The sequence below is a fragment of the Pleuronectes platessa genome, chromosome 2, assembly GCF_947347685.1.
Source record: "Pleuronectes platessa chromosome 2, fPlePla1.1, whole genome shotgun sequence".
Taxonomy (NCBI): Eukaryota; Metazoa; Chordata; class Actinopteri; order Pleuronectiformes; family Pleuronectidae; genus Pleuronectes; species Pleuronectes platessa.
The window spans coordinates 13,773,529-13,797,275 of NC_070627.1; the positions used below are offsets into that span (position 1 = coordinate 13,773,529).

The 23,747-nt window shown below is 44.6% G+C and overlaps 1 protein-coding gene across 1 annotated transcript; it reads right to left on the bottom strand.

The window, feature by feature from the left end:
• Nucleotides 1-1,178: 1,178 nt before the first annotated feature.
• On the bottom strand, nucleotides 1,179-21,907 carry wnk2 (WNK lysine deficient protein kinase 2). The gene is made up of 27 exons (XM_053437568.1): nucleotides 21,172-21,907; nucleotides 17,251-17,423; nucleotides 16,446-16,666; nucleotides 15,655-15,812; nucleotides 14,717-14,805; nucleotides 14,336-14,555; nucleotides 13,453-13,714; nucleotides 12,842-13,125; nucleotides 11,168-11,278; nucleotides 10,212-10,244; nucleotides 8,707-9,264; nucleotides 8,497-8,546; nucleotides 8,239-8,401; nucleotides 8,030-8,146; nucleotides 7,774-7,944; nucleotides 7,601-7,643; nucleotides 7,352-7,510; nucleotides 6,318-7,186; nucleotides 5,905-5,962; nucleotides 5,720-5,784; nucleotides 5,022-5,611; nucleotides 4,684-4,916; nucleotides 4,376-4,609; nucleotides 3,767-3,865; nucleotides 2,977-3,021; nucleotides 2,485-2,807; nucleotides 1,179-2,244 (listed from the first exon to the last, which is right to left on the bottom strand). The coding sequence occupies exons 1-27, from the start codon at nucleotides 21,859-21,861 to the stop codon at nucleotides 1,975-1,977; spliced, it is 6,288 nt and encodes a 2,095-aa protein (XP_053293543.1). The 5' UTR covers nucleotides 21,862-21,907; the 3' UTR covers nucleotides 1,179-1,974.
• Nucleotides 21,908-23,747: the final 1,840 nt, after the last annotated feature.

The window sequence follows — 23,747 nt, forward strand, 5'->3', positions numbered from 1 at the left end:
ATTTTGTGCAAACTTGGAGGAATTTTATCAGGGCACAATCAAATAAACTCATAAAGTTCTGTTTACTCGCCACAGGGAGTAATAACTAAGCCTGTACAAACTGCTGTTTAATGATTAAAACTTACTCCTGATGATGCCAGGGATGTTACTGAGGTTTATTATGGGAAATGCGGTTACCAGCGTTTCTGGATCTTCTCCGAAGCTTTTGAGTCAGAGTATCTCAGCCTCTGTGGTTCTCTTGTGAGACCTCCGGCTGTACTGAAACATAATGACCCATTTAACTTAAACAAGGTAGGAACCATATGTTAAAGTTAAAGGGGATGACAGAGATGGAAATAACTGTTTTGCTATCTAAGTTATTATCCCAGTCCTACTTCTAAACCACATCGATTTCTGCCACTTATTTTAAAGGAATACATCAAATCAATGATGCATTCAACTAACGACTCCTCTGAGGGAATCATACAATAACCTCAAAATTAAAGATGTTATCTTTCGAGGCTGTACTTTTTAAATAACTGAAGCGATGATAGTGCAATACTTGTTGGAGATCTTTCAAATGAATCCAGCTACGATAAATACAATTAGCTGCATGAGCCGGGTGATTGTGTGAGGCCAGCGTCTATTCAACACAATTTACAAAACCTACTCATTTTACAAAGAGTTGTGGCCTCTCGTTAGTTCACATTCTCCATGACTGTGCCTGTAACGTCCTCATATCATCAGCATGTATCAAACAGCCACCAGCCAAACAGTAATCTCTTAAAAACCGCAAAGGCAACGATATACAGTATAAAGCTACAGACTGCATTGGTAGAGGTATGGGATGATTATGATTTTTGACTCGTGCTCCGAGTCCTTCAGACCTCCTTGTCGTATGATTTGAATACCGAAAAATCCTCCCGTGACTCACCACATCTACCTGTGCACATTCAGAATATCAGTGTATTCATGCAGGCTGTGGTGCAGGTGGCAGAGCAATCCCACCAAAACTAACTCCGGTGAACAAGGAAAAACTTACTGTCTTTAAATAACCTTTCTTGTTTTCTGAACATTTTCTTACAATCTGTGATATTTGATGAGCTGCAACCTCGACCTGATTATATTACGTTCCATCGCTAAACTAAATGTGTTTTTTTTTTTTATCCACATTCGTTATTCAAATCGTTTAATTTACCTTTGGAAGTGAAAGCGTATATATAGAATATCTAGTATCTGCTTTGAATCTAAATGCTTTTCTTCAGAGAACTGAAACTGCAATTCAAGGCACTCTCGCAGGTGTTTTTTTTGTTGTTTTTTTTTCACCTGAAGATAAAGTTCAAGTTCATTCAAATCAAGTTTCAAGCGCTTGTGCTGGAAGCATTTCATCGATGAGGAATGAAACCTGTCCTTGGACTGAGAGAACAGAGTAAAGCAAACCGGCCCTAGTGACCAGGAAGTCAAGTCTTCACAGTGACGGCATGATGGTGACTAATAGGTTGTTGCATTAAGACACGTAGCTGCAGCATCGACCTATTGTTTACCTAATGATAACTGTACAAACACAGGAGCTATGTACAAACAAGAATTCATATATATACACAAGTCAGCTTATATGTAGGGAGGGACATGAGCAACATAAACATGAAGTATTTATATAAACAAAGCGTGGATGGACGGTACATTATGTACAGTGGGTGGAGACGTCCTGTATGTAAGCACTGAATGAAATCCGCACTTTAGAGCCTGACTGAGCAAACTATACATCTTTAAATGTACTAATACCAACACACTGCACACAGATGTGATGTACAGTATGCACATGAGGTATGTTGATGCAAATGAAACATAGAAACAACATAAAACTTTAGACGGGTATGTACATAAGGTAACTTACATGCTGGTTAGATATATACAGTATGTGCACTAAGATTGACTAGAACTATAACCAGATTTGTTTTTGGTAAAGACTTGGAAGACACAATGCTACTCAGGTTAAAGAGTCCTGACTTTGGGGTCGGGCGGCTGATATGATGGAGCTGCAGTGGGGGTGGGAGCGTCCTGGGCTGAGGGCGCAACAGGAAAGACAAAAACTCCTGAAGGAAGAGGGAAGGAGGACAAGGCCCTAAAAGGAGCGGGAGAGTGTAGCTGATAGCTGGGATGGGGCCCTGTGGAGGGGCTGGTCGTCAGCGTTGACCTGGGGCTGTCCGGCCATGTCAGGGACCGAGTGCAGGCCTCTGGACCAAGTCCTGTCCATGACGATACCTGAGAGAGTTAGAAAACCGCTTAACTACACAGACTAATTATTATGTAGGTAAATACACAAACTATAATATCTAGATTGGAAATGTTGCCTAACGGAGGGCAGTTTCAAAAAATAAAATGAAAACTTTAAATGTTTCCCGCTAAAACAATTTTCTTCCCATCAGGCCTCAGTATCCAAACACTACACAATTCCCATTCTGCCTTTAACACATATTGTTACATTAACAGCATGACACTCACATATGAAGCACTAGCCAGATGTCTTTGTGTTCGATGCACAACCTGATCCCACAGCTGCTGCCCGCTGATGCTCAGAGAGTTGGTGCGCGGCCTGTGGGTGACGATAAGAACCTCCTGGGCCCAGTCCTCCATCAGCCGCTGCAAGTCTTCAGGCAGGTCCTTTTCACTCGTGGAGGTGCCCGTGTATGTGCCTGTCTTGTTGTTGCTGTTATTCGCCTGGGCCTGGGCCAGTCCCATCACCGGCTGATGAGGAGGAGGTGGAGGTGTGGCACCGGTAGGCAGCTGCTGGGATTGATTGAAGGTGCCCGCTCCGGCTGCAGACCCTGCACACACACACACACACAGACACACACACACACACACACACACACACACACACACACACACACACACACACACACACACACACACACACACACACACATTTAGCTGATAAGACTCATACGAGGTAACTATACATTTAATGAAATTATTTGTAGTCGTTTCACATACTGCTGCCGCGGTCTTTCCCAATACATAGTCTCTTCAGTGTTGTCCCTATAAGACAAAAAAGACCTTGTAACATCTCCATTAGCAGGTAATAAGGATCATTAACAGAATGTCAACAAGGTGCAAAACAAAGCTGCTGGATTCTGCCGCAAAATAAAGGAACAAACTCAAAACAAACTAACAAATGGGTGAACAAAGCAATCAGTCCCCGAAAACAAGGCGGTATAATGTATGTATTAGGAAAACCATGCAGGTGAACCAGATGAGAGCCATGTCAATGTGCAGCGTTGGATTATTAGAGAGATGAATGAGTATCGAGAGGTTAAAGGGAGATGAGAGATTCAAATTTTTAAAGCAGATTGATGTCCATGTAGCATGCAAAACTCCACTGACTTGTAATGTTGGGTGAATGAGTCGCAAACGTGTTAAAAGATGAATAAACAAGCATCAGCATAAGTTGGAGACACTTAAATGTTAGTAGTATTAATTATTAGTTATAATAAAAAACAAATGTTTTGGAGAAAATGTGTTAATTCATTCAAATTTGAGTAAGGTTTTTGAAACAACTTTTCAAAATAAATATAAAATTAAAAAAATGTACTTCTTCAAAACAAACTTTACTCTTCAGGGATTTTATAAGAAAAAACAGCCTGAAAGTTAGTGACGACAACGACGTGAAGCAACAAAAAAATCCAGCAGTGTCACAGAAAAGTATTGCTGAGCTAAAAGAAGAGAATTCAAAAATATGGAGGATAAATGAGTGAAGATATGCGGGAAGAGAGGAGATACAAACAGATAGACAAAGACACAGGCCCACTGAGAAATCTAGCTCGTGGCTTGCTACTGGATTTATAGGTGACTCTCTCAGATGGTTGAGGGTAATTAGACCAGCCTGTAGAGGAGTATAATCAAAGAGGGAGAGAGACACTAAGGTAAGATGAGCAGACATTGAAATATCCGACCTTATCAAAACAAAACACGTGTTTGTTAGTAATTCTGTGCTGGATCTGAATGTTAACAGGATGGTTATTATTACCTCCGCCAAGAAGGTTATGTTTTTATCCCGGCCCGCTGGTTTGTTTGGTAGTTAGTTAGTTAGCAGGATTTTACAAAAATTACTAAAAAGATTTCAATGATACTGGTTGGAATGATGGGACATAGACCAAGAAAGAACCAATTTCATTTTGGGCATGGGTTAAAGGCGTTGATGCAGAAATGTCCTTATTTCTGTATTTGTACCACTGTCCCAGGGTAGAATACATATTTGGGGGACTGATAATTGAGCAATTTGGTGCAGCTCCAAATAAAAGTTTGGTTCTAGCAGATTTAAATGCAGTGAGTGTTGCACCTTGGCGGAGGTGTGCGCTCTACTGAGTTAAAAGACTGTGATGCTAGTTGTCACCTTGTGCAGGTGGAACTTGTGTGCTGGTACCGTCTCCGTGTAGTCCAGCGTAAATATTATCTGAAGACAAAGAGCCCTTGAGGGAGCAAGGCTGTTGAGTCTGCACAGGTTCTGAGGTCGAGCTGGGAATGTGGCTCGTGCACGACCGTGCCCGGCCTTGTGAGGGGATAGACCCTTTGGCTGGAGAGCCATTTAAACTCAGTGTAGGCTCACCTATGCCTGCAGCAGCAGCAGCTGAAAACACACACAAGCATCAGAGCGGTGTAGTCTTTTCTTCTGCACACTGGAGATTCACAAAAGACACTCACCAGATCTGCTGGAGTCACTACTTTTTGTTGTGACGTTTCTAAACTGTTGGACCAGAGGGCTGAGAAGTTTGCCAGGCTTCAGCTTGTGCCTGCTCGACCTCTTTCTACGGCCGTTATGCGGTGCAGTGTGAGACAGACCAAGGCCAGGTGGAGCCGCTTTGCCCAGCCGGTTATATAGCAGTTCCACCTCTCCCCGCTGATGGGCCTGCAGCTCAGAGATCTCCCTTAGGTGTCTGAGGAGATAAAGGGCGGAAAATACTGGTCACTTACAAGCTAAACAACAAATATTTTCATTTAAAGACACTTAATATGGCTGTTAGATAAACAACAATCCTTACTTCTCCCTGAGTCTCTGCAGTTCCCTCTTCATGTCTGAGTCATCCATCTCTGAGTCATTATCGCTGCTGCCACAGGCTGAACCATGCACGCCTCCATGCCTACTTGGTGAGTCTGAGCTCTGCACACTGCTGCTGCGCCCTGAGCGACGGAGGAAGGCCACCGCCCTCTTCATGAGGTCACTTCCTCTGCGCTCAGAGCGAGTCCGGTGAGATGGGGTGGCAGGGGCCAGCTTCGCAGGGCTACTCTCGGCCCCCGAGTCTGAGGAGAGGAAGCGAGCATGGACAGTGACGTCCACAGGGACGGAGGGTGAGGTCAGGGCACGAGGCAGGGAGCCCCGCTTTGCCATGGAAGGAGGCGTGTCCAGGTAGAAATCAGGCGGGGCAGAGTAGCGGCTGAAGCGTGTACTCTGTGTGAGGTCGTCTTCAGTGCTAACCACAGAGAAACGGCCGATTGTGGTGGAGGTGACCATGGCCTCAGCCTGAACATGGTCCTGTCTGTATGTAACTGGGTGTGCTGGTGAGGCAGCGCTGCTCCAGCTCCTTTGTTTCACATCTCGTCTGTTTGCCACTTCAGGGGGAACAGAAATGATCTGCCAAAAGCAAGGAGCAGACTCAATGGTCATGCAGCATCATGATGTTTCAAATGGAAAGTGAGATCTACTTTCCACTGAAATGTGAGAGAAAACTCCCGTTCATACCTTAAATCGACCTCTGGCTCCGGAGCAGGAGACAGAGTGAGGAACGTGTCTTCTTGACATGGAAGCTGCAAAAAGTTCTACAATCAATCGATCAATGAAGACTGTACCAATGCAGTGCAAATCTAGTAATTAAAGTTGAAGACCAGTTATATTGTGTTGCATTGATGAGTGTAGGCTGTACATACCACACACGGCTGAGTCACTCAGTGTGCTCAAACTGTCCATTCTCTCTGGAATCTGAGGCTAAACGAGGCAACAGGGAGAGAGGACAGCAGAGACAGAAAATACAAATACAAACAACGAATTGTCCTAGGATGATACTTCGTAAGTATCAATATAATACTTCATAATAATATTACGGTTTGTTAGCAATGATGGCAATAAAGAGGTCCATATTTTGCAAAAAATATAGTTATTATTATATATATTGTATCAATGGAGACTTTGCCAATTCATTCTGCTTTTCATGAACAACATGCAGCAGCCTTAGTTTGAATTAAAATTTTATATTCGGGAATTTTGTTTTTAATTTTCTGATGGTATCAATATTTATATTGTTATAGAACTAGTTGGCTTTCTTTAATGTTATCTTGCTTACCAGCTGTTCCCCTGTCCTGTAGCGTCCCTCCCCCATCGGCCCTGGCGTGCTGTTTCCCGACCCTCCCATGGCGCTGTCTGGACCAGGAGGAGACTGGATGTACTCAGTGCAGGAGCCTGGTGTCTCTGCAGCACTGCCTGATGGGTACATGGGGGCATATTCCTGGTATAGCAAGTTCCTTAGTTTCTCGTCCAGTGTTTTTATGGTGCTGTCCACAAAGCCCCCGCGGCCAAGCCGTCCTTCGCCATCTGACTCACCGGGCCCTGCACCGTGCTGGGATGGGGCTGGGCTCTGGGGTAGCGAGGACACTTTGGTCCCTCCCATGCTGGAATAAGGCTGGTGGAGCACCACAGGCTGCTGCGGTCGCTCGCTTCGTGTTGCTGAGGCATAGGAGACAGACAGCGGCTCTTTGGCTGAATCGGGCTCCTGGAGAGGAAGTGGGGTCAGGGGAGACCCACCCTGTGAACCGCTCACATCCAGAGAAAGTGGCATGACCAGAGGGCAGCAGGGCACCTCCTCAGCTATAGAAACAGGACTCATCATGTCAGGCATCTGCCGAGCGGCGTGGATCGGGGAGACAGTTCCTAGAGGGGATCCTTGTGACTCATCGACTGGGAAAGACGCATGTGGGGATGATGGGGGCACATTCTGAGCCCTTGCTGGCTGGGCCTGATGCACACTGGGCGGCACAGAGCCAGCAGGCTCCACTGATGATACGGACTGGAGGGTTGGGGGAGCAGACACAGGAGGGGACAGAGTGGCGAAGAGAAGTGGGTCAGTGTTGGACATGATTGGGGGACTACAGAATCCATACACGTCATAGGAGAAGCCTCCACTTCCTCCGGACATTGTAGAAGATGAGCCGTCTTCTGCGGGAGGAAAAGAAAATTACATTATTTATTACAAAATGACGAAGTCATCAAAAGCCCATGAGAGCTTAACAATGTCTTTCCTTCAGCTGCCACACGGTAGTGCTGTTTTCCCATGCAGCAGTCAGACACTAAACTGCAAAAACTCTGTAGAAAAAAAGTCACCTCTGGAAGGCCTCGCAGTGCCACTGCAGTCTGCAGGCTGGGTAGTGGTTGAACTCGCAGGAGACTGCGTGGCCGTGCCGTCAGACGGGGTCTCCTGGCTGGATGTGGTGGTCTCCTCTACAGGGCAGATTATGAACCATCTTTTCCCCGTGTGAAGAACTGCAATCCATGAAATCAGACAATTACCACCCAAAGCACTTACAAGTGAATATAACGCATACAAAAGGATTCACTGGGAATACATTTTACCATTCTGCTGATAGACAGGCTGAGGTGCTCCAGGCTGCGGACTCTGCAGAGAGAGAAACAAATGGATTTTACTGGCCACTCTGTATTTATTAGACTACAACTAGGTCAATGTATAAGCATGTGTACTACATCTGTTCACACTATATTCATATTTATAGCTGCACTTCTCTCACCTCTCCCACTAACCCCTCAGACATCTGGCCTTGTGGAGGACTACAACTCAAGGTCGACGCTCTTTCACCTTCTACATCTTCACTCAGCATGTCCTCCGCTTTATCCACGATGTCCTTCAGCTGGTCAATGAAGATCTCCTTCTCTAACAGTAGGATGAAGCCATTGTCCACCTGCAGGAAAAGAGTTTTTAAAAATTATCAGAAATATAACCAATCGAACACAAATAATCCGCTAACTGCAAAAGGCCGAACTCACCATGTAAGTGGCAATCTCCTCCGGTGCATCTCCATCCAGATCGAATTTGAACGTCACCATTTTGTGATTGTGAGTCTCTAGCTGACATTCCACCATTTTATCGCCAGTGTTGCAAACCTTTGGTGGCAGAGGTTACATTTTACTATAAGCAAACATTCAGATATTAATAAACTGAAGCTTCGGCTGTCAGAAGTGCCCCCATGACTCACATTGAGCATGCTTAGTTTGGGTTTGCTTGTCTTTTCTTGGCGAGAACGTGTGCGGGCAGACTTGCGGTGGTGTTTCCTGGGTTTTCCATCGCCCTTCCCAACACTGGCCAAGCTGTCATAGCCGTCGCTCGTCTCCTTACCAGATGCCACATCAGAGTTGAGACTTCAAAAATAGAAAAGTTTAAAAACCACTTAATCACATATTCAGGTTGTTGACGCATTTCCATCACATGAAGTTCATTTGAAGAGGACACACACCTGTCATACGCATAGCTGGGTAAAGATACTGGTTTGTCCTGAAGCACATCCTGAGGACAGACAAACAGGTATATGTGTGAATTTCAAAGGCAACTGTGTTTACCATGCTTTCTCAGTGATAATCAAACATCACTGATTTTAAACAGCTTAAAAAATCTGCACAGATTAGTAACACACTCAAAAATGTGCAAACTTTTGCTTCGTTCATACCTCAGCAGTGGACTCCTGTTGAAGGATGCGGGATGCAAATGTTGTTTCGAGGTTTTGCTGAGTCGTGGCTAGGCTGGCACACTCAGGCAGTGACACTGCCGTCTGGATGCCAGCAGCCTGCAGAACTGGAGCAGAGCCTGAAGCTGCGACAGGAGCTGAAGCTGGAGCAGAAGCTGGGGCTGCAGATTTACCTGGGACTGGCAGGGTGAAAGGGATTGGGGCCAAGACCAAACCTCGGACCGAGTGATGCGGTTTACCCATGACAGAAGATGAGTCACGAGATGGCTCAAAAGTGGGACCTGGTGCATAGACTGGTGCTTGAGCCGAGGCAGGAGCTATTGAAACCTGTATTGGGGCTGAAGTTTGGACATTTGAAGCTGGAGTTTGAGGTATAGCTGCAGCTTGGGCTGACACTGTTGTTTGTTGTTGTGCTGTTTGAGTTTCAGCATGTACAGTAGTTTCTGTATCGGCTGCGATTCCCCAGAGAGGGGTCTGAACACCATGCAAGACAGGCTGGACTGGAGCCCGAGGCTGAACGTCTCCCAAGTTCGTCTGTACCTGGAAGAAAAATTTAATATCTTTGGAATTGTTCATCGGTTACTACAAATATTGTACATCCCTCAATCCCCAAACGCATGCCCTGCGTGCATTACACGAACGGATAAGACAGACCACCCACTTAGGACTACAGATTTCTAATGACCAGCCATTTACAGTGAGAACTGAGTCAAATATTCACCTGGACAGGCTGCTCACCCAGTTCCTGCTCAGGGTGGGGGGCGGGGTATGGGGTGGTTCGTACCTGGGAGAGAGGTAAGGGATGGGTGGTATGGAAGCCGCCCTGTTGCTGGGGTGCTGCAGGCGGCATGACCATGGTGAGGAGTGGGATTTGGAGTGCCACTACAGGCATGTGTTGGGGTGTGGACAGAGGGGTTTGAGGGGTGCCTAGATGGGGAATAGTGGTCATGGCAGCATGAGGGGTCAGAGGGAGGGAGGGATAGCGGGGTGAAGGTGAGTAGTAGGTGCTCAACATAGACAGGCCACTGCTGCTGTAGGTAGATGGCAGAGGAGCTGGGGAGAAGGGAGGGGGCTTGTGGCCCCCTGTCTGAACAACAGGATATGGTGAGGGAAACTGGGAAAGAGTGAGGGGAAAATGGATATACGATGAACACCAGTCGATAGAAATAACATTCACACAGGCCCTTTATGAACTATCCCTGGAACCTAATCATCATAGGATGTTTATTCTGTCTAAATCTTAGTTTTATCATATGTTTGTGCTGATCTGAAGGGGCAGGAGTGGGGGACGACTGGAGAATGATTGGCAGATATGTCAGGAAGGCTCAGCTGAGATGTAGACTGGTCAGCAGATAAAAGCTAAGGAGGGAAAATTAAATATTTGTTTTTCCCCTTGGTCAAAAATAGAATGATCCACTTAATCTGTGTGTTTTTTGGTGTGTATGTTCTGTAGCTTGACAGTAAGTTATAAACGAGCATGGCTCTACCTGCGGCAGGACGGCAGCTGGTTGAAGATGACACTACAGGGAGGAAAGACAAATGGGAAGAAAACACAGACCAAATGAAAATCCATGCACATACACACACATATACAGTAAATGATGAAGCGTTACAGACCACTCAGGTGCACTGTGTTCCCGCCTCACACACAGATGATCCACAAATACTGTGAATTCCTATGGTTGCCATTGAATTGCACATTAATATGTATGTAAACTGTATGTTTGCTGAACACCCACTAGAGATTTAGTAACTTAGGATGTGAAATAAGCAAAGTGAATCGAGTAGTCAGTTACATACAGCTAGTGTAATTTCAACTAGCAATCCTAACGTTTATTGTATGTACCACTCTAATTTTAGTTGAACTAATTTATGTAAATTCATTAATATTTTGTACTCTTTTCCTGGGAAAAGCACTTATGTTATAATGACTAGGGCCACTTAAAGGGAATAAAGAGATTAAAGTCATGTTATTATAAGAAAAGGTTGTTAATTTACAAGAATAATCAGGTTTAAGGCTACGTATCATTTTAGAGGAGAAACATAGAATTACGGGCAAATATAGAAGATCAACAAATCGCCTGCTTTAAAATGAGGAATATGGAGCATCTTCTTATGTTATTTGTCATTACAGTTTTCAGGACATTGAAAAGGTTGACTATTCTCAAGTGAGAAGTACATGGACACGACGGAGGTTTCCTCTTTTGTGAGGAGGAAATGTTTTTTGCCACAAACTCTCAAGACATCTTCCTCTGCGTCTTCTACGAGTGTGTCACCGCCATTTCTGCGTCTGTTGCATGTTAGAAGCGTCGTCAACCCCTCCACTCGCTCACGATGGATCCAGTTCTCACATCCGATTCTCCTGATTTTCTATGGACTTTATACAACAGGACAAGGTGGGTAAAACCCGCAGATAATCCGGAGCCTCTCACGCACTCAGTACCTGCTCTTGTCCAGGTTGTGTCTGTAGAATGGGGGCTGCAGCCGGGAAGCTCTGGGCTGTCTGTCTCGTCTGGAGCAGAGTGGGGACTGGCGTAGCTGGAGCAGAAACTGTCTGTCAGAGACACACGAGAGATTACATTTATTGGACTGTGTGTTTAGACATGATAATACGACACGACCCACTATGAGATAGAGGGTCATCAAGCACAAAGTATGAAATATTCAGTGTGGAATCAATGCAGGGCTAGGCATATATGCAAGAATCTAGAGGGATGTTTGCAGCTGCCACGGTTTAATCGCGTAAGATGAAAAGTAAAAGAGAGACACCATCACTCTATCTTCAGCCATCCACTGAGTTCATGTTTGCAGCAGGCAATATTCAATAAGGCAAGCTGAAATGGAAAAAGGGGAGTAAAACCATTAATCTATCTTCAGCCACCCATTGTTTTCAATGCCATACACTCTACTGGGACATTATTATATATTCTACCCCGAACTCCTGCTGAGGTCTGACCTTATCTAAAAATGAGAGCAGATATTAAACCTTATTGTGGATAAAGCAGCAGCAGAGACTGGCTTTTGCACTTGGCTATTCTTATGCAAAGTCCATAGGAGCAAAGCAGCTGGCAGATTCATGATAGACACAGCAGGCTGCTTCTATGGGAGTTATTAAGCCTGAATGGAGTCTCCTTCTCTAACCTACCAGTGGATCCGCTCTGCCTTTGCTGCTGTGTGGCAATGACAGCTTGTTCCTATCCAGATATGGGCAACAGTGGTGTAGTGGGATCTCCAGGCTCTGACTTTTGTCTACATGCTCAAATACTGAGAAGGAGGGGCCCATCGGATGATTAAGTACTCGGTCAGAGAGGGTGGGAGTGCTGGTCCTGCGACCGACGATATGATGGAGACAGTGGTTGAGAAGAGTGAGATCTGCGCCTTCATACAAACTCCGTGACCGTGAGGGCGGAGGAAGATTTGAAGGTGAAGTCAGCGGGGGTGAAAGGCTGCTTGAAGTCGGGAGAGGGGGCGATGCATAAGGCAGACGTAAAGTGACCGGAGGAGACTTTGACAGAGGAGATGTGTGGGAGCCTGGCTTAGACAACGGAGTAAACTGCGTGGATGCGGAGAAGGAACGTGTGTGTGTGTGTCCCAGGGATCCGCCTCCCTTCGTCCTGTCTCTCAGGAGGAGAGACATGCAAGCCTTGCAGTGGCGGTCGGGCTGCGGGCTAAGGGGGGCGCTCTGACCCAGCTCTGAGGGAGGCTGTAAATTCGGGGGAAGGAGAGGTGAATTCAAATGTCTTGCTGAGTCATGATGGGCGGACAAGAGAGGAGATAATACCGACGGATTCTGAGCAGAGTTAGAGAACAGGGGATCTGTGGCATGCACTGAGCTTTTTGGGGAAACCAGATCCAGTGACGGACTTAGGAAGGGGCTTGTCTTAGTGAGGGGGTGCGGCCGACACCGCAACATCTCAACCAGGGAGGTGCTTGCTCGCCTAAAACACACTGGGCTCTCACTGATGTGCAGGCTGTTATGGCATACAAAGGGATCACTGCTGTGACGCTGATCGGGTGTAATTGCACAAAAAAAGAGAAAATAAAAATTTTGTTATTCCAGAACGACAAAAATCTAATTTAAGAAAGTTGCCACAGAAATGAGACATGTTTTACTCACTGTTAGAGACTGAAAGGTCTGTGCTGCAGGTTGCTGATAAGCCCCAGGATGCAGTTGAGGGTAGCCTCCCTGATGTAACTGTGTGGATGCTTGTGTGTAGTGGTCAAGAGGGGCCTGTGCTGTGGGCTGCTGGTAGGGCCCCTGGTGCAGGTGAGGGTCAGCCTGTGCAGGAGGACTGTAAACCATGTGAGCCGTGGAGACGGGCTCTGGAGGAGACTGGTAGGGCCTGTTTTGCTGATTGTTTAGGTCGTCTAACTGCATGATAGAGCTCTCTCCACTGTCAGCTGCAAGGACAGAGAGGAGATGTCATCATGATGCAAAAGAAAATGCCCTTTGCAGTAAGTACAAACACTGAATAATGACAGGAGGACAAGACAGTGGAGTAGTCTCATTAAAATTCAAAAGGTGGTAGATGATGTCTCATTCCTGACTAACAGTAGGAGCCTCTTTACTGCTACACTCTTATTTTCATAAATACTAATTAAACCATTTTCAGTCACAGTCAATACCATTTACTGTTAAAGGCTGCGTGGGTTGGACCAGTACTGAGATTTATTAGCAGAGGTTGGGTGACATATAATACATTCATGTGTGTTTGCTCAGTCTCTTACATGTAGTAGATGTGGTGGTTGGCACAGTGCAGATGAATGTCTGCTGCTCCCCCTCTTGGTCCTCATTATCTGCTGTGGCTGCTGTGGCTGCTGTGGCTCCCAGTGGTACACCAGTACTGGGCACCTGCAGAAGGTTCTGCTGCATCTCAACATTTCCTGTCGAGACAGTGCGCGCCCTCTTCCAATTGATGAGAGCCACACGGTCTCGGATTGACTTCCCCACTATCTTGACGTCGCAGTCCAGAAAAAAACCTGAGTCAACCTGGAGGACACAGGAGAGATGTGATAAATTCACAAAACACACAGATATAACACAACATATATATTACACAAGTTTTCATGGGAGAGCAAAGATCAACAGACAACACAAGACAGACCAGCGACCACGTTGTTAGGTTAATAACAGGCTCTGAGACTGTGTTCCAAAGTAAGGACGCTTGAGTTATTAGACTGAGACACCTAGACTACACACAAGAACTATAGAGAATTACATCAAGCTGCACACGCTCATAAATATCGGTAACTATATAACTGCTATTACAGCAACAAAGTAGAAGTACTGTTGCGATGGTCATATTTCTTACAAACTAAATATCTATCATAAATGAGTGTGATGAATGATTGAATGAATTTTAGGGTCAAGTTGACAAAAGAAACCAGACAGATTGGCCAGTACAAAAGCAGTCAAGGTCAAAATAGAGCAAAAAACATTTAAGCCAAACTAAATATAATGAGATCAATCACATCCTCAAAACACCTGATTGATCAAATTCTTGTTGTTGAAGTTAACAGTCGATAATCAAAAAGTCAAATTCAACAACTATCATCTGTTTTTACTTGCCAAATAGAATTATCCTTTCTGTAACAAGAACTACTTGTTTACCATTTCTTGGGCGACGACCTCTGGGACCTCGTTCACCAAGTCAAAGGTGAACTCAATAGCACCAGTGTCCTTGTACTTTCCCTTCAACTTTTTAGGATCCTCCACCCACAGTTTCAGACCAATAGATGATTTCGTCCCATCGTCTTCCTCATTGAGCTCCACCCTCACACCTGTATCCTCTGCAAAGAAGGCATGATTCAGGAGGTCCTTGATGGAGTACCTGCAGGAAATACACAATCACTAAAGATCACAATGACAGGAAAATGTTATGTTGCGTAACACAGAGTCAAACACTGGCATATATGTCACACTGCAGGAACTGAAACATCCACCTGTATCTACAGTACATATAAAGTGTGTCACAGGCTGGGAAACCCTTACCTTTCTTCCCATCTGTGACGGATACACTCCCCGATAATTTCCTTAATTTCGGGGTCGCTGACTTTACCGTAGCTAGCAGGTTTCACCCCCTGCAAAACAAACAAGCATCAACATGCCTCATCCTACCAACTGAAACACTCCTTACAGCAGTACTACCACTAAGCACGGGACACTGCACAGGACTGCATGACAGTGTCAAAAGTAAACACCAAAAATCTATTTTTTTCCAAAACAATCTCAATACTGTGGATTAAGAAGGGTAATAGAAGAACTGTAATATTTAGTTCAAGACATTTTTGGATCCACAAAAACATTGATTATTTAACTAGTGTGGAACTTTATAACATTTGGAATATTAAATATTTCCTCTGACAAATGAAAAGTTTAGATTCATTAGAAATAATACACATCACAGTTCAATACACTCGATAATTTTGCTTCAACCTTATTCTCTAGCATGACCAGTAGCTTAGATGGCTATATGCAATGCATGTTAGTTCGCTGACTTTATGACACTTTTCTGTTGTATTTTAGCATTTTGTTGCATCACTCAATGGCTGTAGCTTTGTAGTGATCACCGTTTAGTTACAGAGCCTTATTTAAAGGTTCCTGAAAAATGTGAATATTTGTTTCTGTTGTCCATTTCATCAATATAAGTTGAACAACACTGGTGTTTTGGCCGCAAACTAAAGAGACTATTGAATTATTCCTACTTTGATTAAAGGTTTCAACATTTTAAAGACTGCTTGACCAAAAATATATGATAAACCCAGGAACTAACAATCATGACTCATTGCAACCTTGTCTCCTGGTTCCTCAAAATTAAGTCCCCGCCAAATAAGAATAACAAAAAATAAGTAGTTAACAACCCTGGGTCAATACAAATGTTATGCACCAACTTGAGGTAGTTGTATCAGCAGCGTTAAACGTGAACTCACACTGGTGACTTTGCGGTAGATCTGTGCAGCATTCTGACACTCGGAGTACGGGTATTCGGAGGTGGCCATCTCCAGCATGCACATCCCAAAGGCATAGACATCCACAGCCTCGTCATAGTGCTCCTCATACATCTCCGGGGCCATGAACTCAGGAGTGCCTGGAGAAATAATTCAAGAGAAGGCCATAAATTATGAACTCCCATGCGGTTATCAGTTTCCTTCCGTTTCACTGGGATCAATACCCGTGTCGAGGACTGAAATTCAACACGCCTTGCAAATCATGGTTCTAATCATTTTCTAAATGACAGACAAGAGAATTAACTAGAAGTAGATGTTCTGTGCGACTTAAACACCGTAATGTAAGACATCAAAAAAATATGTTCGATGATCCTCTAGCATTAAGCTATTTGAGAAAACTTTGATAAACCTAGTATGGGATTAAAGTAAATACTGTGCTGACTTAAACTAGATTAAATACTGTGTAAAAATAAAGGGTACTGACTGTAATAAGGTAAACTTATTTCCAATGAGACAAAAGTAAAATTTTGAGCGTAACATTTCATATGCGTACATTAGGGGTCAGATATGTGACTATTGGAGTTACATTCTTCAGGTAAACAAAATCATGACCCCAAAGGAACACAAATAGTGCAAAATAGTGCCTATGTTGTGTTTACTGCTTTTTTCCACTGCACCCAAGCGGCCCCAACAAGTTATTGAATTACTGAAATATATATTATGTTAGCCACACTTCAATAAAACAGTCTCTTGCCATCTTGCTGAGGACTAACCAATGACACTTTTAGCGAAGGAGGCCCTCTTTAGTGTTGCCAGGCCGAGGTCTCCTATTTTGACAGAGCCTGTGGGGCCAGTGATGAAGATGTTGTCGCACTTGAGGTCTCGATGGATGATTGGAGGAGTCCTTGTGTGGAGGAAGTGGAGGCCTTTGAGAATCTGTCTGCACCAGCTCCTAAGAACTTTAGGTTTCATCACCTTGAAGCGCTTCAGGTACCTGTGGGAGATTAACAAATACCATTACTATGATGGAGAGGTTCCAGCTGACACCAGGTAAAAGCATTTTCATAATGTTAACTGGAAAAGTGACATATCAAGGTCTGTGGCCTGCTATATACAATTGATAAAATATTCAGTGATTAGCTGTATCCTCTTTGCTCTCATTAATAAAATATTAATAATTGTATTGTCTTTACTGTATGTTTAATTATTTTTGTGAGATAAAACGATACTAAGATCACAACAGTTCTGTTCATATCTGTCTAACTAACATTAGATCTACTGTAATAGTGTAATTCATCTGGTATGAAACGTGATACACATGATGTGGGCAGTCTAATGGTCAGTACTGTAAGGTGGTTTTAAACGGACTAATAGAAGCAGCGATAAGAGACTAATGTTTGAATCTAATGACCAGTCAAGTATAAAGGTGAAAGTGACAAGCTAAGATGAGGAGCAGACAGATAATCCTCAAATGTATCAATAAAGATCCATTTACAAAATAAAAATCCTTACAGATTCAATAGGGCCTCTCACCGATTTCGGTGCTCGGGCCCTAATGATTATCGTGTTGACTCTTACGTTTTTAGTGTGCCTGAGGTCATCAGCTCTGTCACCAGAACGATACACTTCTTCCCTTTCACCGGTGATTCCCAGAAGTCATAAAACCGCACAATGTTGGGATGCTGCAGAGCCTTTAACATCTCAGCCTCCTCCTTGAACCGCTGGCGTTCAACTTTAGACAGTTTCCTTTCCTGGAGAAAATAGAGAAAGACGATTATATATTTTTAAATTAGAGCGCATGAATTCCAAATTCACCCACTAATTTTTTCCAGTATTCTGGAGCCTGACCACATTTGCAGTGTGGTGGTGGATGAGGGAGGGCCCGGATGACTGTTATTTTCAGTGAGCTGTTATATTAAATGGCAACTAAAGATATACAATTCCTTTTCAGCCGTACTGAAATAGCCAATGTGTTGCTTCAGTAGTGGAAACCTTTCAGAAATGCCTCTCTATCGTGTTTACAGTGAATACAACCTTGGTATTTTGAGTGGGCGGACATGGGGGTCTGAACCATTTACGTATTTTATCACCACTGTGTATATAACACACAGCACTAGAATACCTCACACCTCACAGTGGAATCCTGATGGTATTTTCAGAAGACTAATTGTCGGAAAAATATTTCATATCTGCTGCTGGTGAATTATGGACCAAAACATCAGCGTAAGATATTATAACATGTAAAGAAATGGTTTTCCAGCAAGGAAACATCAAGGAATACGTCAAGCTTTTTAAGGAGTAATGTGAACAGTTGTTCGAAGTGGAGATCTTGCATCTTTGGGTGCACAAGCTGGAGTGAATCTGTGTATACTGGATCAATATTTTGGCCCCTGCCTTCCCTGAACTGTTGTATAAATAGTAAAACAGCTGACGGCGAACATCTTCTACATTTCTGTTTCTCTCCACTCAGCATGGCAGATACAACCCAGCGGCTTTAAAGCTACATGACCTCCAGATTTTCTCTCCCCCTGTCTTTCGTAGAGACACTTTTTGCTTGGAGCAATGAGGCTGCTCTTCATTTTTTTAAACCAGAATAACCCACTGTACTTCGCTGGATATAGGTTATTGACTGACGGTGGGGAATCAGTTTTTATTGACAGCTCATGGTGAACTAAGTAGTGCGCAAACTAATGCATTTTTGATTATGTAAAGCTTTGTGAAGGATACACCTTTATATCTATTTTCATAATCCTGCTTATTAGTGACAACAAATCTTTTGGACAATGTCTTATCTCTCGGATCATATCAACCTATTTCCTGGGCCGTGTCCAAACAGATTATTAAGGATGCTCTGCAGAGGTCTTAGCAGGGTGTGGCACTAATAGCACTGAATGACAGAGACTTCATTTTACACAATACCAACTGCGTAAAAATAACTAATTAACACTGATATTTGTAGCTAATTGAGTGTGGAGTGGTCAAGACAATGTGCGATACACATCGATAAAGAACTCTTGCTTTGCCTCGTATACAACACCACACTTCTTCAACGCTGTCCTCAGCTGAACCCACCCTGCTCCTCTCTCCTCTCTCCCCTCTGCCTGTCTTGGCGCAGAGAGCTGTATCAGCATGATTCACTCCTAGATACTCTCCAGACACATCTGCGTGGTAATGCCACAGGGGTATAACTCTGCGTTTAGCATTCATCATCAAGTCATCAAACAAGACAAATAATAATGTAACGCTGTGACACAGAGGGGTAAAGTTTTTGGGCATTTTACTAAATCATGCTGTATGATGTGTTAATTTCAGATAATCACCTCACCCGGCAGATGTTTGATCATCACTTAGTAGATAAACAAGTAACAAGACTATAGCTGTCTGATCCGCTCACCACCAGACACCAGCTCACTCCTCTTAAAATCTGATTGGTGCTTTTTTTTTACGACCATCCAGGTTTTTGCTGTCTCATTCTTAGTTTTACCCCCACAGACTCACACACACACACACACACACACACACACACACACACACACACACACACACACACACACACACAGTATCTGAGTTGCAGCAGGTTTTTGTGAGCAAGCAACGCAGGCACAAAGGGCAAGGCCTCACCTCCGGGGACAGAATGGTTGAATCATCGGCAGAGCTCCCCTAAGAACCTGCTCAGATGCCACACAGATGCATAAACACACACATACTGCACTTGTTGCATGTTGTTATTCATGTCTTCGCTGATCAATGTTTAAAAATAAATGTCTGTCTCTTGACAGATGACAGGACCTACTGAAAAAAAAACCTGTATGTGTTATTCCATATTGAGCAACAGTATTAAATTCAATACAGGTTACAAATGTAGGTAGGATCATCTTAAACCAGGGACATCACCATTTGTTGGGGACTGTCTCATCCACTGTTTTAGAGACATGCAGTGATCGAGACACAGAGCTACATTACTCTGTGCACTATTTTTTATTGGGGGGCTGACTTAAATCTAACAAATTACACTGCAGGGCCGTGCCACAGAAACGTTAGTCTCAGTGTGGTAATTAATGTTAAATTAAAGGTTGTTTAAATGATGCTGTGTTTGGCTCAATTACATCTAAACACCAATATATAGGTATAATCCAGTGCATTGTCTCGAACAAAAAAACAATCAGGGCATGAAAGTTTTAAAAAATGATCTGCAGGGTAAAACATTTAGCTTACTGAGTTATATATACTTAGGGCAGAATAATGAACATGTCAGAAATGCATAATAAAAGAAAGTAAAAAAATTGTAATAACAGAGTAATGAAGTTATAGCTGATTTATGCGTGATGTGTTCAAATAGTGGCTGCTACAACCAGTTACCACTTAAGTGAAGAAAGTGTCATGTCTCATGTATCAGAACCAGAACCAGACAGGCTGGTTTTGTTGAAACTGAAGCTATATGAATGTGTCCAAAGTGACCGTGCTGGAGAACACTAGAAAAAGGTCGCCATTTCTGCAGCAGAATAACACCTCATTTTGTTTGAACTCCCCACAGTGTAATGTGCTCTGGCCTGGCTGCAAGAGCGTGGCACATTTTGAGTCGTGAAAGGGCAACCACTGTCTGCATGTCCGCCTCCATGCAGGCTAATCTGTTATAGTATCTAAACTGATCATTAGATTACCACATACACAGATTAGTGACAAAGCAAGCTGTCACTGTCATGACGGTATAGGTGTTTTCTGTATAATAAGTTGTGTCATCTTCTTCGGCTGACATTGTGGATAAGGAGCAGAATGTATTCGAGAGGAGGTCAATTGAGGCTTTGGCAGGTCTTTGAAAACAACTGGATTTAGTCCATTTTGTACTTGAACGCCTCATCATCTGTCCTGGTTATTTTTGAGAAGGTATTATTTTCAGCTCTAAATCTAGATGACTCAAAACTACATGATTGCGACATCAAGGCTATAAGAATAATGAGATTGTGAAAACTGACAAGTTAAAAGCTAGATGTGAGATTAACAGACTGTCCCTCTTCTATCTGCAGTGCAGTCGTACTCTGAACTATTTCTGGGATAACAAGCACAAATACTTGTGGCTGTACACGATTAATTGTGTCATCTTCTAGAAAGGTGAGATTGTATATTATCTCAGAATAACTTCCCCAGAATATATGAGGAGGAAGACAAGAGGCCGTGAATAAGCCGACAACGATCCAGACCCTGACCTGAGAGGATGTTAAATAAGGCCATTATCTGCTCAGACTGGACATTTACTTCATTGTTATTTTGTCACTGTTTCAACTTCAGATAGAGTTGATTTAAATAGTTCAGGGATTGCCGGGAACTTCTACCCCTCCACAAAGGCCCCTCTTCTGACCCCATGGAACCAGCACATTCATTAAGGAATTTTTGGAGTATGTGCCTTTAAAATATACAGCCAATCAAACAATGAATGGATCCCTATAATGACAGGATGATGTCATATGAGGGATATTGACCATGACTGGTCGGTGAACCCACCTGGAGTTCACACCAGGCCACCTCCACCCAGGTGTCGGTGTCCAGACCCTTGTAGACGGTCTTGAAGGACCCTCTGCCCAGCTCAATGTCAAACTTGAGGAAGCGGCCCCCAGGTGAGGTGGACAAGGCCTTCATCCCTGGCTCCTCTTCGTTCTCATCACTTCCCGCTTTACCTGTGACGTCGGGGGGCACGACCACGACCACCTCGGCCTTGGGCTCGGGTTCGCTGCCCTCCCCCTTCCCCTCGTCCGCGCTCACGCTCTCCGTGGTGCTCTCCTTCAGCCCCGCCTGGCTCTCCGTGCTGGACGTCTCCCCGAGCCCGAGGTGGGTCCCTTGGAGGACCCGGGTCCTACTCCGATCCACGATGGTCCGCAGGTCGATGCTGAGCACCGGGCTGCTGTTGACACACTCCGGCGTGTCCACCACCGGATGCTGCTCCTCGGAGTCCGACACCCACAGACTCCTGCGGATGAACCTCTGGCGGATGAGGCCCCGGTAGTCCGTGGAGGGGTACGCGCTGGGATCGCTGGCTCCCCGCAGGGCTGCGCTCTGGATGTTGACATTGTGGTCCGTCCCGTTCTCATAGACAGGCCTGTAGGCATTTGCGTTTATGTCCGAGTCTAGATTTGGTGCTGAGGAGTATGTGGAGCCCAGGGGCGGATCTCTACTTGAGTCATCCGGCGGATCCATGCCCGGTAACTAGTGAGACACTTACCGGCGACAGGGAGGGGGGTGATGGGCATGCTCCTCTGCCTCCCGGCGGCGCAGGGGGAGTTTACTGGCTTCCTGCAACACTCGCATGCAGTGACGCAGTTCGCCGGCGCACGGTGTTGTGGCCTTACGTCTTGAATTTGTTCTGCACACAAAACATCCCGACTGAATGTTGTCCAGCTCGGAGGAGGATGCGCGCCACCTCCTCGCTGCCACCTCACTGCTGCAGTCCTGCACAGAGCTGTCCAAGTTGAGCCTGTGGTCGTGGGCAGTTTAACCTATGGACGTGTTTCCTCCACATTGCATAATGCCCCCTCTCCTATAAAACATGTGATCGGTTCCGCAGACAGATCCCTGGCCTCACCGCGGACAGGCCAGGACGCATTAATCCCTCCAAAGACACATCACGGGACGGCCAAGTGCGCAGCTGTCATCCCCTGTGCGCGCTCATCGACCCGGGCTCTGGCTGGTGCAAACCAGGCAGGTGTTCCGGGCGAAACCCTGAAACGCCTCCGTGAAATGTGACCTCAGCATCTCTGCATTGTTCCTCCAACTATCCGCACGTAGCGGTTCCTCTTTTATCCCTGCAGATGAGTGCTGTCCTGTGTAGGATGGACCCGGGCGCTTATCAGATTACGCTCACTGCGCCACGGTTTCCCTCAGGTCGGAGGAGGCGTCTCACATCATCGGCGCATCTCTCTGCTCATGTACGGCTCATGCGGATGCTGATGTCTTGGTAAAGAAAAAATCATCACACTGAGGTTTGAGGAAAGTGGGATATTTCACAGCCCACGCCCCTAGCAGCAACACGCAGGCCTGTCCAATAAGTCGGCTAGTTTCTGGACGACACCCTCGACAGCCTCCCCTGTGCGCCGCCGTGTGGACCGCACCACCTTCCGCCCCACCGTGACGCGCCAAAACCCCAGTGGGAGGATGCGTGTCAAGGCGGACCAAAGGTTCTTGGAAACATATATGGATAAAATAAAGTGGACCCCAGGCATGTGAATGTTCTGCCATAAGGACCCCACGGTTAAAGGCTGGGCGTGGGAAGGGGGACTTGAAATTCTTCCACAATGATTATAAGATTGTGTCTGATCAGGGGTCCAGTCTTTACTGTTTCAATGGTCTTTTGCATCAATGCACACTGTTATTGTCATTTTGTTGTACAGTTAACACTAAAGCTTTAATTGACAGAAAATATAGTTTGTAATACTTAAATGATATTCAATCCGATACCATTATATTATTTCCCCTGACACGACTCAGTGAAGAAAAGTGTTTAAAGTGGTCTTTGTTATACATTGCAGCAATGTATAAAGAAACATGGTTTGTGCTTTGTTCCTGCATCATTTGCTCAGTGCATTTAATATGCACAAAGTAAATGCATTAAATAAATAAAATGGCTTTTTTTAGAACTGTAAATAATGCAAAGGTCAGGGGTGGAGCAACAAGGGCATGTCTTTTGGCTTGCTCATTCATCTTTTCATTTGAAGAGAGTGTAACGCGATATATGGTCGAGAAAACCTTGAAATTCTTTCTTTCGTCAAGGATGAACCTGAGGGGGCCGTTAAACATTTTATTGGATTAGCCCTGAAGAAGAAACCTGCCGAGATCTTGTTGAGATATCTCTGTTTCTCTGTATCTTGTGATTATATTTTACCTATATCCTGTGAATAATTTTAGCTGTATAATCTATATAATCAATAATGCTACAACTGTTTCTTTTATTTGGAATGATGTATATCTTTTTGACTCAGACACAGGGTCAGGCCCAGAGCACGACCACAGAAAGCAGGTATCAATCTGAGTGTCAATCTGACTGCAAAATACAATTCGGAGAAAAGTGTGTGGTGGAAGTTCATCTT

What these genes read in the sequence shown, in the direction of transcription:
- wnk2 (XM_053437568.1), bottom strand. Translation starts at nt 21,861, where the DNA reads ATGGATCCGCCGGATGACTCAAGTAGAGATCCGCCCCTGGGCTCCACA. An exon ending in CTGAGGGGTTAGTGGGAGAG is followed by an intron (nt 7,644 to 7,773) that starts GTGAGAGAAGTG and finishes CTCTCTCTGCAG; the next exon opens with AGTCCGCAGCCTGGAGCACC. An exon ending in ACAGGACAGGGGAACAGCTG is followed by an intron (nt 5,963 to 6,317) that starts GTAAGCAAGATA and finishes TGCCTCGTTTAG; the next exon opens with CCTCAGATTCCAGAGAGAAT.